The sequence below is a fragment of the Monomorium pharaonis genome, chromosome 7 (assembly GCF_013373865.1).
Source record: "Monomorium pharaonis isolate MP-MQ-018 chromosome 7, ASM1337386v2, whole genome shotgun sequence".
Taxonomy (NCBI): domain Eukaryota; kingdom Metazoa; phylum Arthropoda; class Insecta; order Hymenoptera; family Formicidae; genus Monomorium; species Monomorium pharaonis.
This window is the reverse complement of record NC_050473.1, coordinates 3,776,006-3,792,204: the sequence shown is the minus strand read 5'-3', so window position 1 is coordinate 3,792,204 and position 16,199 is coordinate 3,776,006. Positions and strand designations below refer to the sequence as shown.

General features: G+C 36.4%; 1 protein-coding gene across 1 annotated transcript; it reads right to left on the bottom strand.

Moving 5' to 3' along the window:
- Window positions 1-3,494: 3,494 nt before the first annotated feature.
- Window positions 3,495-12,743, bottom strand: LOC105837685 (protein krueppel). The gene is made up of 3 exons (XM_012682659.3): window positions 12,250-12,743; window positions 5,821-6,498; window positions 3,495-4,236 (listed from the first exon to the last, which is right to left on the bottom strand). Exons 2-3 carry the CDS (start codon window positions 6,465-6,467, stop codon window positions 3,597-3,599), a joined length of 1,287 nt encoding a protein of 428 aa, XP_012538113.2. The 5' UTR covers window positions 6,468-6,498; window positions 12,250-12,743; the 3' UTR covers window positions 3,495-3,596.
- Window positions 12,744-16,199: the final 3,456 nt, after the last annotated feature.

Here is a 16,199-nt window from a genome sequence, read left to right as displayed (position 1 = left end):
TAGAAGTCGCTTTCGATATTTCCCGCAAACAGCATCGCGAACATTCGAACACACGGCGGCGAAGTCACGGCTGCGTCGATCGCTATTCTGAGGGGACGCTCCTCTTCGAGGGCGTTCTCCTTCGCGCGCGCGCTCTTGACGAAAGAAACTCTTCCTCTTGGCGCCGTCGTCGTCGTCGCGATTAATCGCGCGGCGCCTCTCTCGTCTCGCGGGATCTCGACCCGATATCTCGTCTCCTCGATTGGCGAGGAAACCGGGCAAACCGGTCCCTTACCTTCCTTCCCCCGTCTCCCTTGCAAACGCTGACCACAAGCAAATTCGTTAAGCGCTCTTCTGTCACGGCGTCATCGCGCTCATTCTCATCTGTCACGTCTGTTCCGAGAGAACAAGAAGGGGGGAAAAGAGAGTGGAAAGAGAAAAAAAGTGTCGAGCGCGCGTTAACACTTGGCTCCACGCGCAGTCTTTCGCGCTGTGAGGTGGGTTGGGATGTCGTGTACGGGACATCGTCTCCCCCCCTTCTTATGTACAATAATATACTTGGGAATTTCGGGGTTGAAGATTTGCCTTTCTTCCGGGGCACGAGGAGGTCGGGGCCGTTATGATCTCTGTCGCTTGCCGCGTCGATCTCACGCGAAGTCGGCAGTGAAAACTCACGGCGTTCAACGTAACAGGCGCATTCGACGGAGGTAACGTTTTTTAAGTTGTTTCGCGATATCCGAAAATGTGAGTCAATTTCGATTGCCTGCGATTTTCTCAGCGATAATCGAGTCTAGACGCGAGTACTAGTAATGTTCTGAACTGTTTATCTCGGAACTGGGTCGCTGCTACCGAATCAATGAACAAACAACAAATTGAACCAGTCAATGAAGAAATAAAAGTAATCGATATGATTACTTTTTTTTAGATGAAAAATGATATTTTAATCAAATCTGCGGGTGGAAATTAGATCTAAAAAATATCAATTACTTGCAATTATCTTGAAGTTTTCATCATTTTAATATTTTTCTTAAACAGACATTTACTGATCGTTCAGTGACTAATGCAGCGGCCCGAGGTGTCGAAACGCGAACGCGTTTACATTCCGCATTTCTGCTGTTTCCCTGCGGAATGCGACCAGCAAAAAAAAAAGAGTACGCGAACGAATTGACAATGTGCATTACCTCTTTCTAAAACTAATCTACGAATGAAAAATATGATGTAATAATGAAACAAACGATATTAACACATGACTTTGGACCTGTTTCTTTTTTTTTAGCCAAATTTCTTACGATTTATCCTTCTGTTTTTTCTCTTTTCGTTGGAGAAAAAAGAGAAAAAATAAACTGTATAAAAAGTTTAGTATAAAAAGAACAGATCTTTTAATATGAGAAAAAACTTCGTCAAACGGGAAATTGCAAACTTTTACTGACAACGGGCACGAGACGTTCCGCGGCACGCGCAGGCGAGAAAAAAGGAGGGAAATAGCTGAAAACAACGTAAAAAAACCTAGTACGACGAATGAAACGAATGAAAATTATGAACAGATTTAACACTCATCCTAAAAAATTGGCAAGAAAAATGTGTAACAAAGGATGCAGAATAGAAATTCGCTATGTGGTGCTTGCCGTAAAATTTACGCTTGCGCACGAAATACTCAAAAAACGACACACGTAATAATTGATTTTAATTGCATATTTCTTCTTTTGTGTTTCATAAAAGAACCTTAGGTCAAATTTCGATAAAATAAGTTAAAGTGCGTTAAATGTAAGAACAAAAGAAAAACAAGTAAAAGAAAACGAGTCAAAGAGGGAAAAACAAATATAAGAGTTCTAGGTTACATATTATATGTCTTGAAATAAAATCGAGGAAGAAATTAATCTGCAAAATCTTATTACGGTCACTTCTTTCGATATTTCATGGAAATAAATTCACACGACAGTTACGCAACTTTTGACCAAGCATCGATTCAGTTGTGCGATTGTAAACAAACTGCTTGGAAATATGTTTAAAAGCAAAAACTTTAAGTTGGCAAAATTGCAGATTTATTGGAAGATTGTACCTGCTTTTGTTTCTCCATTTTTGCACAATGGTCAAACGATCGCACGGTCAAAAGAAGAACAAATAAATAAGAGCAATTTAAGGCGAGCAGCGTGCAAAATACATCATCTGTCCCTACTTTCTTTAATGTTTTCTATTTCTTTTGTAAAAGAGAAATGGGAGCATTTTTCTATTTTCAAAAAGACGTTACAATTCTACATGGACAATATGTCTCTAAGTAAGCCTTGAAGGTCCGTGCTCGTGAAGCGAAAATCTATTTCTTCCTAGGCGTAAATCAAATGGTATTCAAATGGATGTACAAATCATTCTTAAAGAAACCTGGAAGGCAGGGAGTGAGGGGGATGAAATGCCAAGGCAACCTAAAGAGGGAGGAAGGGGGAGAAAAAGACAGAGAGAGAGAGACGGAGAAAAAGAAAGACCGGTCCACCGTAGAGTCCCTATAATTATTATAGCTATTCGGCGAATAAATTTTTACCAACGTGGTGTGTCACGCAAAAACTGGTTTGCAAAAGACGCGCGCGCGCCAGTTGCGATCGGAAAGGTAAAAAAGTCCGGTGTAAAAAAAAAGCTTAGAACTTTTTGAAAGGATTACATGACGAGTGACCGGGTGTGCAGGTTCGAAGGATGGGAGGCAGAAATCGGAGAAGCAGATCTGTATGCGCGTCTCTATGATCACAACATTAAGAATAAGACTGGGGGAGGTAACGGAGGTGGAATTGGGTTCGAATTTTAAATTTACTAGCTCGGCGATTACGATTTTTCGGTTTGCCAGACCGTCAGAGAGACACTCGTTGCTTAAAAAAAAAAAAGAAAAGAAATGAATACCGTGTTCATCGATTGTTAATTCAAGAGCAACAGAAGATCTGACTGATACGAAAGTCTTACTGACTTTTTGACGTTTGAATAACAGAATCAACGTAGGGAATAAAGGGTATCACACGAGTCGCGAGCAACTTGGAACGTCTCGAGCACATACGAATGCGTGAATCCATTCGAATCGAGAATTACGCGGTTAACAAATCTCCGAATAATTGCGGAGGGACGTTAAAAAAAAAAAAAAAAAAACAGTGATAACAAACGCGCGAGGCCGCGGCTGGGGGTTGGGCTCGCGCGAAACTCGCGACGGCGACAGTGGACCGACGGACCGTCGTCACTCCTCCCCGCTACTTTTTACTGTGGAGGAACTTGTATACCAGTATATGTATATCCGGCTATATTTTCCTTTTCTCCTTCGTGCTCACTCACGAGGACGCGCGCATGTCCATCCTTTTTTCATTATTCTAAAAATCTAAAGCGACGGAGCCTCATACGAGGGAACGCCATGCAAATACCCCCACCGTATCATCCGACGGTGTCGAAGGGGAATATAGTGAGGACGATGTCCACAAATGTTTTTTCTACATACCACCGAGACTACATCATTAGAAGGCGTGATTGCTGTCGGCGGCAACTTGCTGATGATGGGCGCGGTGAGAGCGCTTGAGGACACAGTGGCCTCATCCTCCTCGTCGGGATTGGTCTCGTTGCTGACGCTGTCCACGTTCAGCGACGAATTGTTGCTATCGTAGTGCGACCTGCGCGAGGAATTTGTTCATAGACAGATCTTCGGGTTCCGTTTGTTCCGGCGGAACAACTTGGGCGGGATTCAACGGCGGCATCGAGGCCGGGTACCCAGGAACACTGTTCAGCTCGGAGTTAACTCGGAGATGACGGGCCAGTCTGTTAATCGGCGTGATGTACTTCCTGGTGTTGAGTCCTTCCTCTTCGCCGCCTGCTGGCGTCTGCTCTCCGTCGATGTCTACATCGACATCAACATCGACAAATTCCTCCGAGTCGAGCTCGTCGCTGTTCAACGATGGGGGCGATTCGGCCTCCGGCGGCGATGACAACTCTTGCGTTGCGCCGTTACCGCACTTGTGTTGTTGCAAGTGGTGCCGCCGTCGGAAGCGCATTTGGCAACTCTCGCACTCGAACGGCTTCTCGTTGTTGTGAATCAGCATGTGCGCCTTCAACTGATTCGAATCGCTGAACCTGGACGTGCACATATCGCAGGCGTACGGGCGCTCACCCGTGTGCACGCGTAAATGGCGGCGGAGATTCGCTACCTGGACGAACTTTCGCTCGCAGTATTTACATTTGTAAGGTTTCTCGCCCGTGTGGAGTCGCATGTGCGTCTTCAGATGATGGTCCCGCGTAAATCTGCAAAAAAAGCCCACGTTCTGGGATTATCGGATAATTTTATGATTTTAATTTATAATTGCATGAAAGACTTCAAAAATGTAAAATATAAAAAGATCGACTTCCCTTATATGATCAGACTATACATCTAGTATAGACTTATACGTTTACCAGGATTTTTCAACCGATACTGGTTTCACTGGATTCACGCGATATACTGACGTACCGCACAGAATCTCAAGTTAACCGCAAAGATTTGAACAAAAGGTAAAAAGAAACGAAAATATTTAAAAATAAACAAAAGTGCAAGTAAGATGCGAAATGAAAAGTATTAAAAATTATGAAAATTATCTAAATTATTATGGTTACTCTTATTTTAATCAAAATAATTATTATTACAATAAAATCATTTTTAAAACGACAAAATAAGAAAATCTGTGGAATTTTACTTTTTGTTTTTGAATACATGGTAGTGTTAAACAACAACTATACTAGGCAATTCAGTTCATAATCAATAAAGTTTTAAAATATTAAATAGCTTATTAAAAAAATAAAATGTTTAAAAATTATTCTTATAATACTTGACTAATAAATCTTATTTTATTTTATACAAAAAGAAAATAAATTTTAAAAAAGAATACATTATAAGAAAATATGAATAAATGCATGAAAGTTTTAATACGAAGAAAAACAAGAAAATTTTATATAATTTGTATAAAAAGAATTATTGGATGATGTGATTTTCAAATTACCACAATTGTTATATTGTATATATTTGATGATTCCTAACAAGCATTATTTGTTCACATCATACGTAAGCTTCCGCGAAATAGTATCGACCATAAAAAAACATTTTTCCGAAAATACAAGCCGTCATATAACGATGGTTGGATGTGACAGACACACAGAGAGTGTAAACTCTAATGAATATTTCATTGAATACTATTTTAACAGCCTAATTGTACACAGCCTAGATGTACACAAAAAGATGTACATACTTGTTTAAAGTATTTCATAAGTTTATTAAATGTATAATTAAATTAATATACAAAATTCTAAATTCTATATACTTTAGTAAAAAAATATATTAAATTAAAACAAAAATTCTATTTGTTTATTAAATTTGTCTCTTCTTCGAGAAAATTTTGTAATACTTTTCGGAAGAGTATAAATTCTTTCTTTTTAGTATGATAAGCACCCTCTTTTAAAATTTGCAACAGGTATCCCTTAAATTTATTACTAAGAACATATTGTAAATATACTTTGTAAAAGATAATTATTACTTAAAAGTAGGTTTGGGTACTAGTTAAAAAGTAAAAATTTAATAACTTATTAAATAACTATATTAATTGTAAATAATTTTTCACTCAATTTTTCACTTTAACTAGTTATTTTAAAAACATATAATATAAACTTCAACAGAAGTACATCGAATAGTCGCTTTTCTTAATAGTAGAATTTTCCATGTGTAAAGTGTGAAACTTTTAAATCGATACGATATGATATTAATATATTTGACAGAGATTCTATGTGTTGCGACTTACTGTTAGAGAAATCGCGAGAAGGGACAATAATGCGAAAATCGATCGTGAAAGAGACTTTTACCTTTTCTGGCATTCCCCACATTGAAAAGGTTTTTCGCCCGTATGCGTACGCTCGTGATTCTGCAGCACATGCTTATATCCGAAGGATCTGTGGCACACGCCGCAAGTGAAAACTTTATCTTTGCCGTCCTTCGTCGTTTCAGGACTGACGGAGAGACTGACCGGTTCCCCACCCTCTGCCACGGCCTCCGCTTTCGACTTGGTGGTTTTCCTTTTCACGGCGCGACCCCGCCTGACGATTCTGTCGTCGTCGTTGCCCGTCGTCATATTGTTGTTGTCACTGTTGTCGTTATTGTTATTATTGTTATTGTTATTGTTATTATTATTGCGCCGGGACGCAGACTTGGTGTTGGGGGGTGGCGACACTTCAGTGGGCGGTGGGCGAATGGGGGAGGGCGGCGAGGACGCGATTCGCGGTATCCAACTGGTGAAGAAATCTTGCGAGTAGAGCGACGGGGATGTGGCCAGCGTAGCGTGTAATGATATGGGAAGGTGAGCTGCCATCATCTGAACTATCCTCATCCTCGCTTGGTTCGCGATCAGCTGCTCCTCGGTTATCGGTAGTCCTGCTGTCGCGGGATCGAATATGGGAAACATCCTTTGTGGCGCGCTGTCAATCTGAGTATTGTTCTCGGGATCCTGCATCATGCTCCGGTGCTGATCGATCAGGAATCCTGGACTTTAATAAGTAAACAGAGATATATGTAGCGAAACTTCGTTAGTTCCTATATAATTACGCATAACGAGACCCTAAACTGAATTACTGATATATTATAGAGCACAAAATTTTCCGAATTAACTTTACATAATTGAAAACTTTTTTTTATATGTTATTCCTCAACTTAAACTTAAGAAAAAAAAAATTTTTTTTAACGCCAACATATAACTTAACATTTTTAATAAGTTATTTAATCCGTTACTTTAAGTTTCCTTTAATATACTCCTAATATGTAAAACGTATAATTATACTAAAAAAGACTATATTGTAAGCGATGGAAAAATTAAGGGAGTTGTTGTGAGACTTAAACTCAGGATCTATCAGTTTTCACTCTTAGCATTCAGGTCGTTTTCTCACTATTTTTCTCATCATTATTTCGATAATCTATCAATATCTAATCAACTTTACGGCTCTACATTCTTACAACATTTTGTCATTCGTGTCTCGAACATGGAATGTCAACGTACACGAACAGATAATAATTTAACTATTCTTCGGCACTTCGTTACTTCTATCGAGACAATCTGGCAAGGTTAGCGATCATCTAAACGAGGGGATAGATATCGGATGATCTCGCGCGAATGTGTACGATCTGCGAATCCAAAGACCTCTCGCTCTCTCTCTCTCTCTCTCTCTCTCTTACTCTCTCTCTCAATGCGCTCCTTCTGCGCGCTTCTTCCTCTCTTTCTCTCTGTTCCTCTCTCTTCCCTACTACTCCCAACTTGCCCTCCCACACATGTCGCTCGCACGTGAGGTTACTGGATTCTCCTCCATTCACTCACACTCTCGGCTACGCGAGAGTTCATTCATAAGATTCCGGCTATCCACCTACGCGCTGACGACGTACCCGCCTCTTTGACTCGGGGCCAATGACTTTATCGGCGTGCGAATATTCGCGCTTATCAGAATGCTGATATATTGTTTTGAAATCGACAAGAATATCCGCATGGAAAGAATAATTTTGCTAAATGGATTAACGTTTTTAAAACTTTCTATTACAAAATAAACTAGAATTTAAAAATCCAGTAAAAATTAACAAAATGACAAAAAATAAGTAAAACTAAATAAGTAAAAATCGCATTGTTTTTTGTTGACAATAATGCGCAAATTTGTTGCAACAATAGAATTTGAGAATTATCCAAGTTAATTAAAAAATGCGCGTATTTAATAAGTCGTACAGTTTGCAGCCCGATAAGTAATATTCACTTCCCTTTTTTTTATTATCTAATATTGACATGTCGATAAAATTGGCATTGTTATTTTTCATTTTGACTAGTACAAGTTATTATTAACACAATTATATTATATTAACTGTTACCATTTTCACCAAAATCGATAAGGATTGGATAATATCATTTGCCAGTTAATTATTCACTTTATTAATTTAACTATTAATTGTAAGTATTATGAGACAGTCTAATGATAAAAAGAAACAATGAAAGATGAAATTAGACTATATTCTTTAAAATAATAGAACGTACAAAAATAACGGGTATGACGTAAATTTATGTTTCTAAGAGTAACCTAGGATTTACGTGTTTTGTTCTCTGATAAATGTGCGCGATTAGTTCATGATCGAGTGGACATCGGGTTGCTGTAAGTCTTTTTTTTTGAAAATTATCTACGCAGCGAGATTGCAGCTTCTAAAAGGTTGCTCGTACAACGCGAATTGACGTCACGTGAGGCACACCGTCAGTTAATATTTAGAGATTTCTTTCATACAATTTAAAAATATTTAACGGTAAAGCTTTCAAAGGAAAACATTTCCCGACGGGCATTCGGAAAATTGGTAAGACAAAATGCTCCAAATTTCAAGTCTTTCTTAACACTCCACAGAGGCTACATCTTCTTATTGTCATTTATATAAATTATTTACTGATTTTTCTAGACATACCTTGTACGTAAAGAATCAATCAATATTTTATTTTTTATTTTAATTTTATACGCTTCTTGGCGATAAGAAACATTATACTTCAAACCAATGCTAAATAAGCTTTTATTTTCAGTTCTTAAGTGCAACTAAACTGCATAGATCCTGAATTTTCTGATAAAATTTTATATTGACGTGTAGGAAATAACTGTCACGAGTATGCAACACTAGCAGCTAGAATAAGTAAAATCGCGTAAAAGGAAAACGACAACAAAGATACGCATTCGATCGCCGCCGGTTAATTAATGGAGTATTTAGAGAGGCAGCGTCGTGTGTTGAATCAATAAGGTTGCGTATGGTGTCTCCTACCTCCCCGCTATCTTTTCGCTACCCTAAAATTCCCTTAACGGCGACCGGGATCCTTACAGCCTACGATCGCCGTTTCTTGGCAACGCGTCGCGAGGAGTACCGCCCCCGCTCCTGCGTCTACTCCCTAATTGGTCGCAACCCTTGTAGCTCTATCGCAAGTACTTTCTCTTGGAGGCCCTATTACAGACTAGACTTGCGCGAGCGGGTCTCAAATTAAGCTATATATTCGTATTTATTTGCCTTTACCAGCTTTATGTAATATATATATATTTTTTAGATTTATATTTGGTTAAACTTTTCAACAAAATTGTTTTTTCTATACGTCAGTACATAATTATTTAGATTCTTCTAATTTCTCCACAGAAAAAAAATTTGTCAAATCGTCAATCATTGAAAAAAAACCTAAAATTTTCTTTAAAAAAATTTATACTATTAAACAAACATATAAGTCTTATTTTTCAAAAAGTATGTTTATTCTTTATTGAAATTATGTTAATCTTTATTCAATAATAATTTTTATAAGTTGTGGAGAAAAAAACATAAGAAAAATAAAATAATATCTTCAAAATAAAAATTGGAATTTTTCAATACTATTATTAACAAACTAATACATGTATGTTATGCGCTTTTGGTGACTATTTTGATTATGACTATTCTGTAGCCTAATATTGAAATAAAATTGAAATATTTTACTAAAATTTAAGATAATCAAATTTTATAAAAATTTTACATTTTTGCTTATATGGACTACAATTGTAGATTTAACACTAATTTTTTTTCTGTGTAAATATCGCGTCAAGTTTTTATTAACTGCAAACATAGTTTGTATATATATTTCTGTGAAGAAATTGGAAGAATGCAAATAATTGTGTACTGACGTATGGAAAAACAATTTTAATAAAAAATTAAACTAAATATAAATCTAAAAATCATTTTGTTAGACCCCTCAAAATAATTCTTACACAGAAAAAAATTAGTATCAAATTAAAACTAATATTTAATGCAACCATGGTTTTATAGATAAGCAACAATATAAAATCTTCCAAAACAAACAAACGAGCAAGCAAATAAGAATCTAGTCGGGCGCGCAATTATATTTTACAAATTAAAAGAAAATTATTATTAAAAATATCAAAATTATTATTAAATAAAAATAAATATAATGATATATTTTTTTTAATGGAACAATACAAAATTTCTTTATATAAGCAAGTGTGACCGTCTTGTTTATCAAATTAATCTTAATTAAACTCGCGGGTTCAATAGATCTAAAAAAAAGTTTAATTATGCATCAAATCTTTAGTGATAACGTTGTAAAACATTATTTATAATAAAATATTTTTCACCATCTTAATTTTAAATCATTAACATCGAATTTTGACTTTTAAAATAAAACAATTATTAACTTAAAGCATATATATTTACATTAATTTAAAGTTTCGCCGGGTACACTGGATCCGTGAATATCAGCTGAAATAATTTCAGAGCAAATACTAATTAGGATTAAAAATTTTATATTTTTACTTGCTACACGAGATAATAATTAATTCGATGTTAATTTTTCATCTGTATACAAGGAATATTTATAAATCACAGAACTGATAAAAAATATGACGGAAATACACCTTAGATTTTCACAAGAGAGAAAGTCATATTTATAATTTTGCTTGTGGTTGGTATCTCTTTGATGGTCAGGTTCTTACTGTTTTACAGATTTGCGGCGGAAAATTGAGAAAAGTGCATTTCTGCTTAAGTATCTCGTGTCACACAATTGTTTCAAGTAACGTATCTCTTCTTTTTTTTGTAGGAAACGTTATCTTCAGATGCAGATAAATGATACTATACTTCCGTTCCTCAATCTTATTTGCCGGTTTTTAGACGCTCATTATCTTTAGGTTTTCTTTAAAAATATTCGGGTATTGTTTTAGGAAACGCGCGACGTCTTCATAAATATCCATTACAAATATTCAAAGGTTTAATTCCTAGGATTCGAGAGTTTACCGTTAGATGCGATTTAAATACCAATATAACGGATAGGGAAGGTCGAATCTCGGCCGGTTAAAGAAAAGCGCGTTTACTGAGAGACACGGGGAATCGTTACGTCGCGCGAGAGGGAAGCAGCAGCGGAATGCCGGGCATTCCGAAGCAATCGCGCCGATTATTTTTGGACGGTCCACGTCGGTTTTCGCGAGTCATTCGCGAAATCGCAGATTTCGCTCTTTCAACCGTCTCCTCTTCCTCCCACCCAGTTTCCGAGAGCGCCGGGAGCGATCTGGCAGGGGCTTATCCTCTGAGGCCTATCGATGTGTTTACGATGTGTCACGACAGACGCGTAGAGATGCTTTTAGATTCTGGCGATACGCCAGGAAGTCGCACGACTCTTAAGAAACTACGAAATTGCTCTCTTCTCGCCTCTCTCTCTCTCTCTCTCTCTCTCTCTCTATATATATATATATATATAATACAATATTGTATATATATATGTTAAAGCGTCGATGTACCACCTACATTTTCACTTTCATTCGAGGCGAACAGCAGATTGTTATATGTGTGAATAAAAAGGAAAAAGGAAACAATGCGAGGTCGCACTGTAACGACATCCTAATGCCACGTGATATAACATTCTTTTTGCCGCCGGAGATGAGCGAAAGTGTTGACTTAACAACGGAGCACCAGTAATGTTTGTTTTACGTAATAATAAAGTGTATTTTTTTCTTTTACACTTTTAAGAATTTAAATATATTATAATTCTATTTTCTATTTTATAGCAAGGTTTTAGAATAATTGAGCTAACGCTATTTTAACATAAACAAAATTTTATTAAATACTGTTTTAAAAGCTATTCAAAATGTAAATAAAAAATACAAAATGTATAAGCTAAGCTTGAAATAGCACTTTTGGTGAAAATTCGCCCACACTTGCTCTCTGCGGGATTAAATAGAGAGAGTGGGTGTTTGTGCAATAGGTAAATGTGAAAAATGATGAACATAGGGTTAACGTAAAATATGGGTGAAAATTCGCCTGCAGTAACTCTGCAGGATTAAATGGAGAGAGAGAGAGAGAGAGAGAAAGAGAGAGAAAGAGAGAGTTGAAATCCGTTTGTTGTAAGAGGTATATACGTGTAAAAAATGTACGTAACGAACGTAGAGTTAACATAAAATAAAAGCGGATAAAAATTCATTGGTAACTCTCTCTTTTGCGGTTAAACAAAGAGCCGCAACTGTTTGTGCAAAGGGTACGGAAACGAGCGTAGAGTTAGTACAAAAGTAAAAGAGTGGAGATGGTAAATCTTGCAAAATAACGTATTGCCGGAAGGAAATGTGTACACGGTATTAAATTTGCTGGCATAGTTAGGCTGGCCTTCCAAGGACATCTGTGCGTTTTCCATGGCCCTTTCGGTATTTTTTCTTTGTGCGATAATTGTGCACGCGCGGCGTGAAAAAAGAAGTAAAGAAAGAGAAAAGTATATATACCTGCATAAATTTGCACTTCGCGCAGACAGGACAGTGCCATGCTACTCGATACAATCCGTGGTCGTGTGGCTCCGTCCTCACTTTGACATCCCGTCGGCTGCGGACACAGCGTGGAGCACTCGCGGACTCGAGAAACGACGGCGCGGCAGACGGAGAAACCGGAGACGACGGCAATGACAACGCGCGCAAGGCCGCGCGATTAAACAAGAGATCGTCGCCGGTCGTCGCTCTCGTGTTTGTTTCCCCGTGACAAAGGAGGAAACCAACCAACAGCAGCAGCAGCACCCGAGAGGAGTTCAAAAAATACAGGTGATTTACTCCAGTGGAGAGGATGGAGAACAACTGTGAGAATGTACGCTACGATCACGCGGGCCACGACCGACTACCATCGGCGAGCGAGCGATGCTGACTACGGGCTGCTGCGGGCTGACCTTACCCAATACTAAGTGACAACCAAGTTTCGCTCGCTAGTAGCAAACATTTCCCCACCCTTGCGCATCCCGGTAGGCGCCCCACCATCACGCGCCCAAGCAAGAGTTCCCCACCAGAGCGCCGCAAGCGCGCTACCCCCTCGAATCGCAACCCCGGGTGCGCGAGTCGAAACGCTCTTCGTTGTGCGGAAAATGGAGTAGAGAGCGAAAGAGAAAGGGGCAAAAGCAGATATCGAGGGAGTGAGAAAGAAGAGACAACGAGAGTAGGAGGGAGTGACGGGTGAGGGATAATACAGCGAAAGGGAGAGAAAGAGAGGGTAAAAGAGACGTTATTGCGTAGAAAGAGCAAACGCGAAGGAAGCACGAGGGAGAGGATGGAGGATAGGAGGTTCAGGGAGAGACAAGAGTGAACCTGCGACCGTGATCTTTAAGGGTAGGGGTTGGCGCGTGTGGAGAGCGCGCTTTTTCCCTAAGGAGGTGAAGAAGGTGGGAGATCGCTTGGTCTCGAGGGCGAAAGGGGGATAAACGGGGCACGAGGGATGCGAAGGGTGTAAAGGGCGGAGATCGTGGCGGTCGCGTTTCACACGATTTCGAAAGTTGAAGGGTCGATCGCGCGCGTTTCTTCCTGGAACCGCGAAATATTGCGCGACAAAGATGGAAAAATCGAGAATAATTTGGGGAGATTGTATTTAGTGACATACTATGCGATTTATAAAATTATGCATCATGATTGCGATCTTCTTTAAGAATTGCAGTGAATGCGATGTACATTGCATTGCAATGTTTACTTTATATTTTTAATTGTGCATAATTTTATGTTGATCAGATGCGATTTTGATCTACGTGCCATTTTATGTTACAAATATTATTTCAAAATTTATCGTTTTAAATTACATTTAATTTTATGAAATATAAAATGTATTGCTTTTTTAGTGTACGTTATTCTAATGACATAAGAAGAATTGTATAGAACATTTTACTATACAAAATATTAATTATAATTAATTATTCAATTTTAGAGAAAGTAAATCCTAAACTATTTATATTCATAAATATATACAAGAGTTAAAGTTATATATATTTTTAATTTTCCACTATCAAGTACCACATTCGACAAAATCTTCACGAATCATACGTAATAAGAGAAAATTCATAAATATTAAAGAAATTATTCTGTTTAGTGCTAAAAATAAGCATTCAATCAAAACCAAATGTTCGTGATATTTAAATTATGTGAGACAAAAATAATTTTTATTTTTTACCAGTTTTCTATGTAAATATTTAATGAAAAAATGCTCGATTAGATTTTGAGTTGTATTTGCGATTTCGCGATTAAACATCTATATTACGCTCAAGAAAAAAATATTGCAATCCTGACGATAAATCGCAAAGTCGCAGGTTCCTAAATGTATCTTGCATTTGCTTGCAATCGCGTCAGAATTAATGTTGTAATTTGCTTCGATCGCATCCTCAGGAGCTGGCTGTCTTTCATTTTGCGACACAGATACACGCAGATACGTGCGCAGTCGTTATTTTACGCTCTACGTTGAATGCACTGCTTTCGCTTTATTGACAGTTTCGCGCGTGTACATACGCTTTTTACAAAAGTTCGCCGCGACTGTCAATATTTTAAAAGCAGTCTATATAAATTGCGTGTGATGATATGTAGCATCAGCGGAGTTTTCGAGATTGCGCGCGAAAGAGTAATAATGATGATGCGCAATGAGCGCAAAAAAGAATGCAAAACTGGTAAAGTCATCGATGAATGACTGATTAATTTATAATTGAGATATAAGTATACTGAGAATGCAAGACAATTTGCACTTCCTTTAACTTGTGAATTCTTTAATTAATTTTTAGTTTATTTAACGTATTTTATATATGTACATTGGTAATGAAATGTTTTTTAATTTGAGCTGAAAATTTATATAAGTAAAATTAACGAATAAGGTTAACTTTAAACACTTTGACAAAAAAATAGGCGCTTAATATTTTTAGTGGAAACTATATTTCACATGTATGTATATAAAGTAAATAATGATTAAAAAATTGAAAGATATGTCGCTAGTAAATAAATAATGATTATATATATAAATGAAATAAATAAATCTTATATTATTTTATTTAATAATTTTATGATTAAAAAAAAATTCTTCGTGCAATTTTTTTTAAATTTTTGGCGATGAATCATTAAGCTAAAAATGCGTGCAACTAGAAAATTTCTATGCCTTATCTCGGTATGAACTATATGTGTTTTAAAATTTATTCAAATACAAAGAAAGATGTTCTAGAATTTAAATTTAGAGGTTGTAAGATAATGCCGAAAAGACATCTGCTTTACTTCGGTGTTCTTTTCAGATCTCTGCCCTTTTTTCCCGTTATATAAATCTCAATGTTGCTTTTTTTGACTATACTTTTTCTTTTCAAATAACAAGGACAACTTTCGCTTTTCTGCCCTCATTTCTAATTGTCCAGCGTGATCTATTTCAGTAACCGAGAACCAATTCTAAAGTAGGCTCTAAAAATAGTTACGTTCTTTTCGAATTACTACGTTATTTATATGTTTAGAGATTTAAATGAGTCATAGAAACTATCTAGTTGCATGCAATTTTAGCTTTAGGCCATTTTAAAATTTTTAATCAAAAATTAAATATTTTTTGTTAAAACATACCCTAGAGAATGAAAACTAATATGATACTGGAATAGTAATAAATTAAGTATTTTTTATTTTATTTAAGAATATCGTTATAACTTTAAACGCGTTTTTATCAAAACTGCATTTTAAAGTCGGCAAGCAGCAGAACTCAAACAATTTTGAACCGATTTACTTAAAATTTTAACACTATCTTTAACACTAAATTACGTAAAGAAGTATACATGGATTTTATGATTCATTATTTTTGTTATTGAGCATTTTATACGTGATTTTTCGCAAAAAGAACTTTTTCTTCAAACGCCCATTAAAAAAAAATGAATATTTTTTAATATCTATGTGTACTTATGTAATAAATTTCATGTAGCTAATAAAGATTTTTTTTATTTGCCCTACGATTTACTAATGACGATTTTTACTGCTTGCCGCGAAGCGTGTTTAAAAAAAGGCACGTTCTGTGAGACTATAGTTGCCATTTTGAAAAAGATTGAAATTAAAAATATTTTTTTATATTTGAAAACATGTAAAATAAATCCCATTAATTTAATTTTGTATTTGCTTTATTGTTTTTCTAAAAAAAATTCTTAAAAATCACATAATTTTTGAAACTTTAAGGTAGCCTAACCTTTTAACAATTCATCGCCAAAATAATTTAGAAAGTTGCAAAAAAATTGCACAAAGAATTTTCTTAAAAAGTATATAAAATAAAATAAGATGTAATTATTTATTTCATTTTCATATATAATTATTTTATTTTATATATATGTAAAATATAGTTCCCACAAAAAATATTAAGCACGTATCTATCTTTTTTGCGTGAGTACATCGAGATACCCCAGTTATATGATTCTGTGAAATGTAAAGAA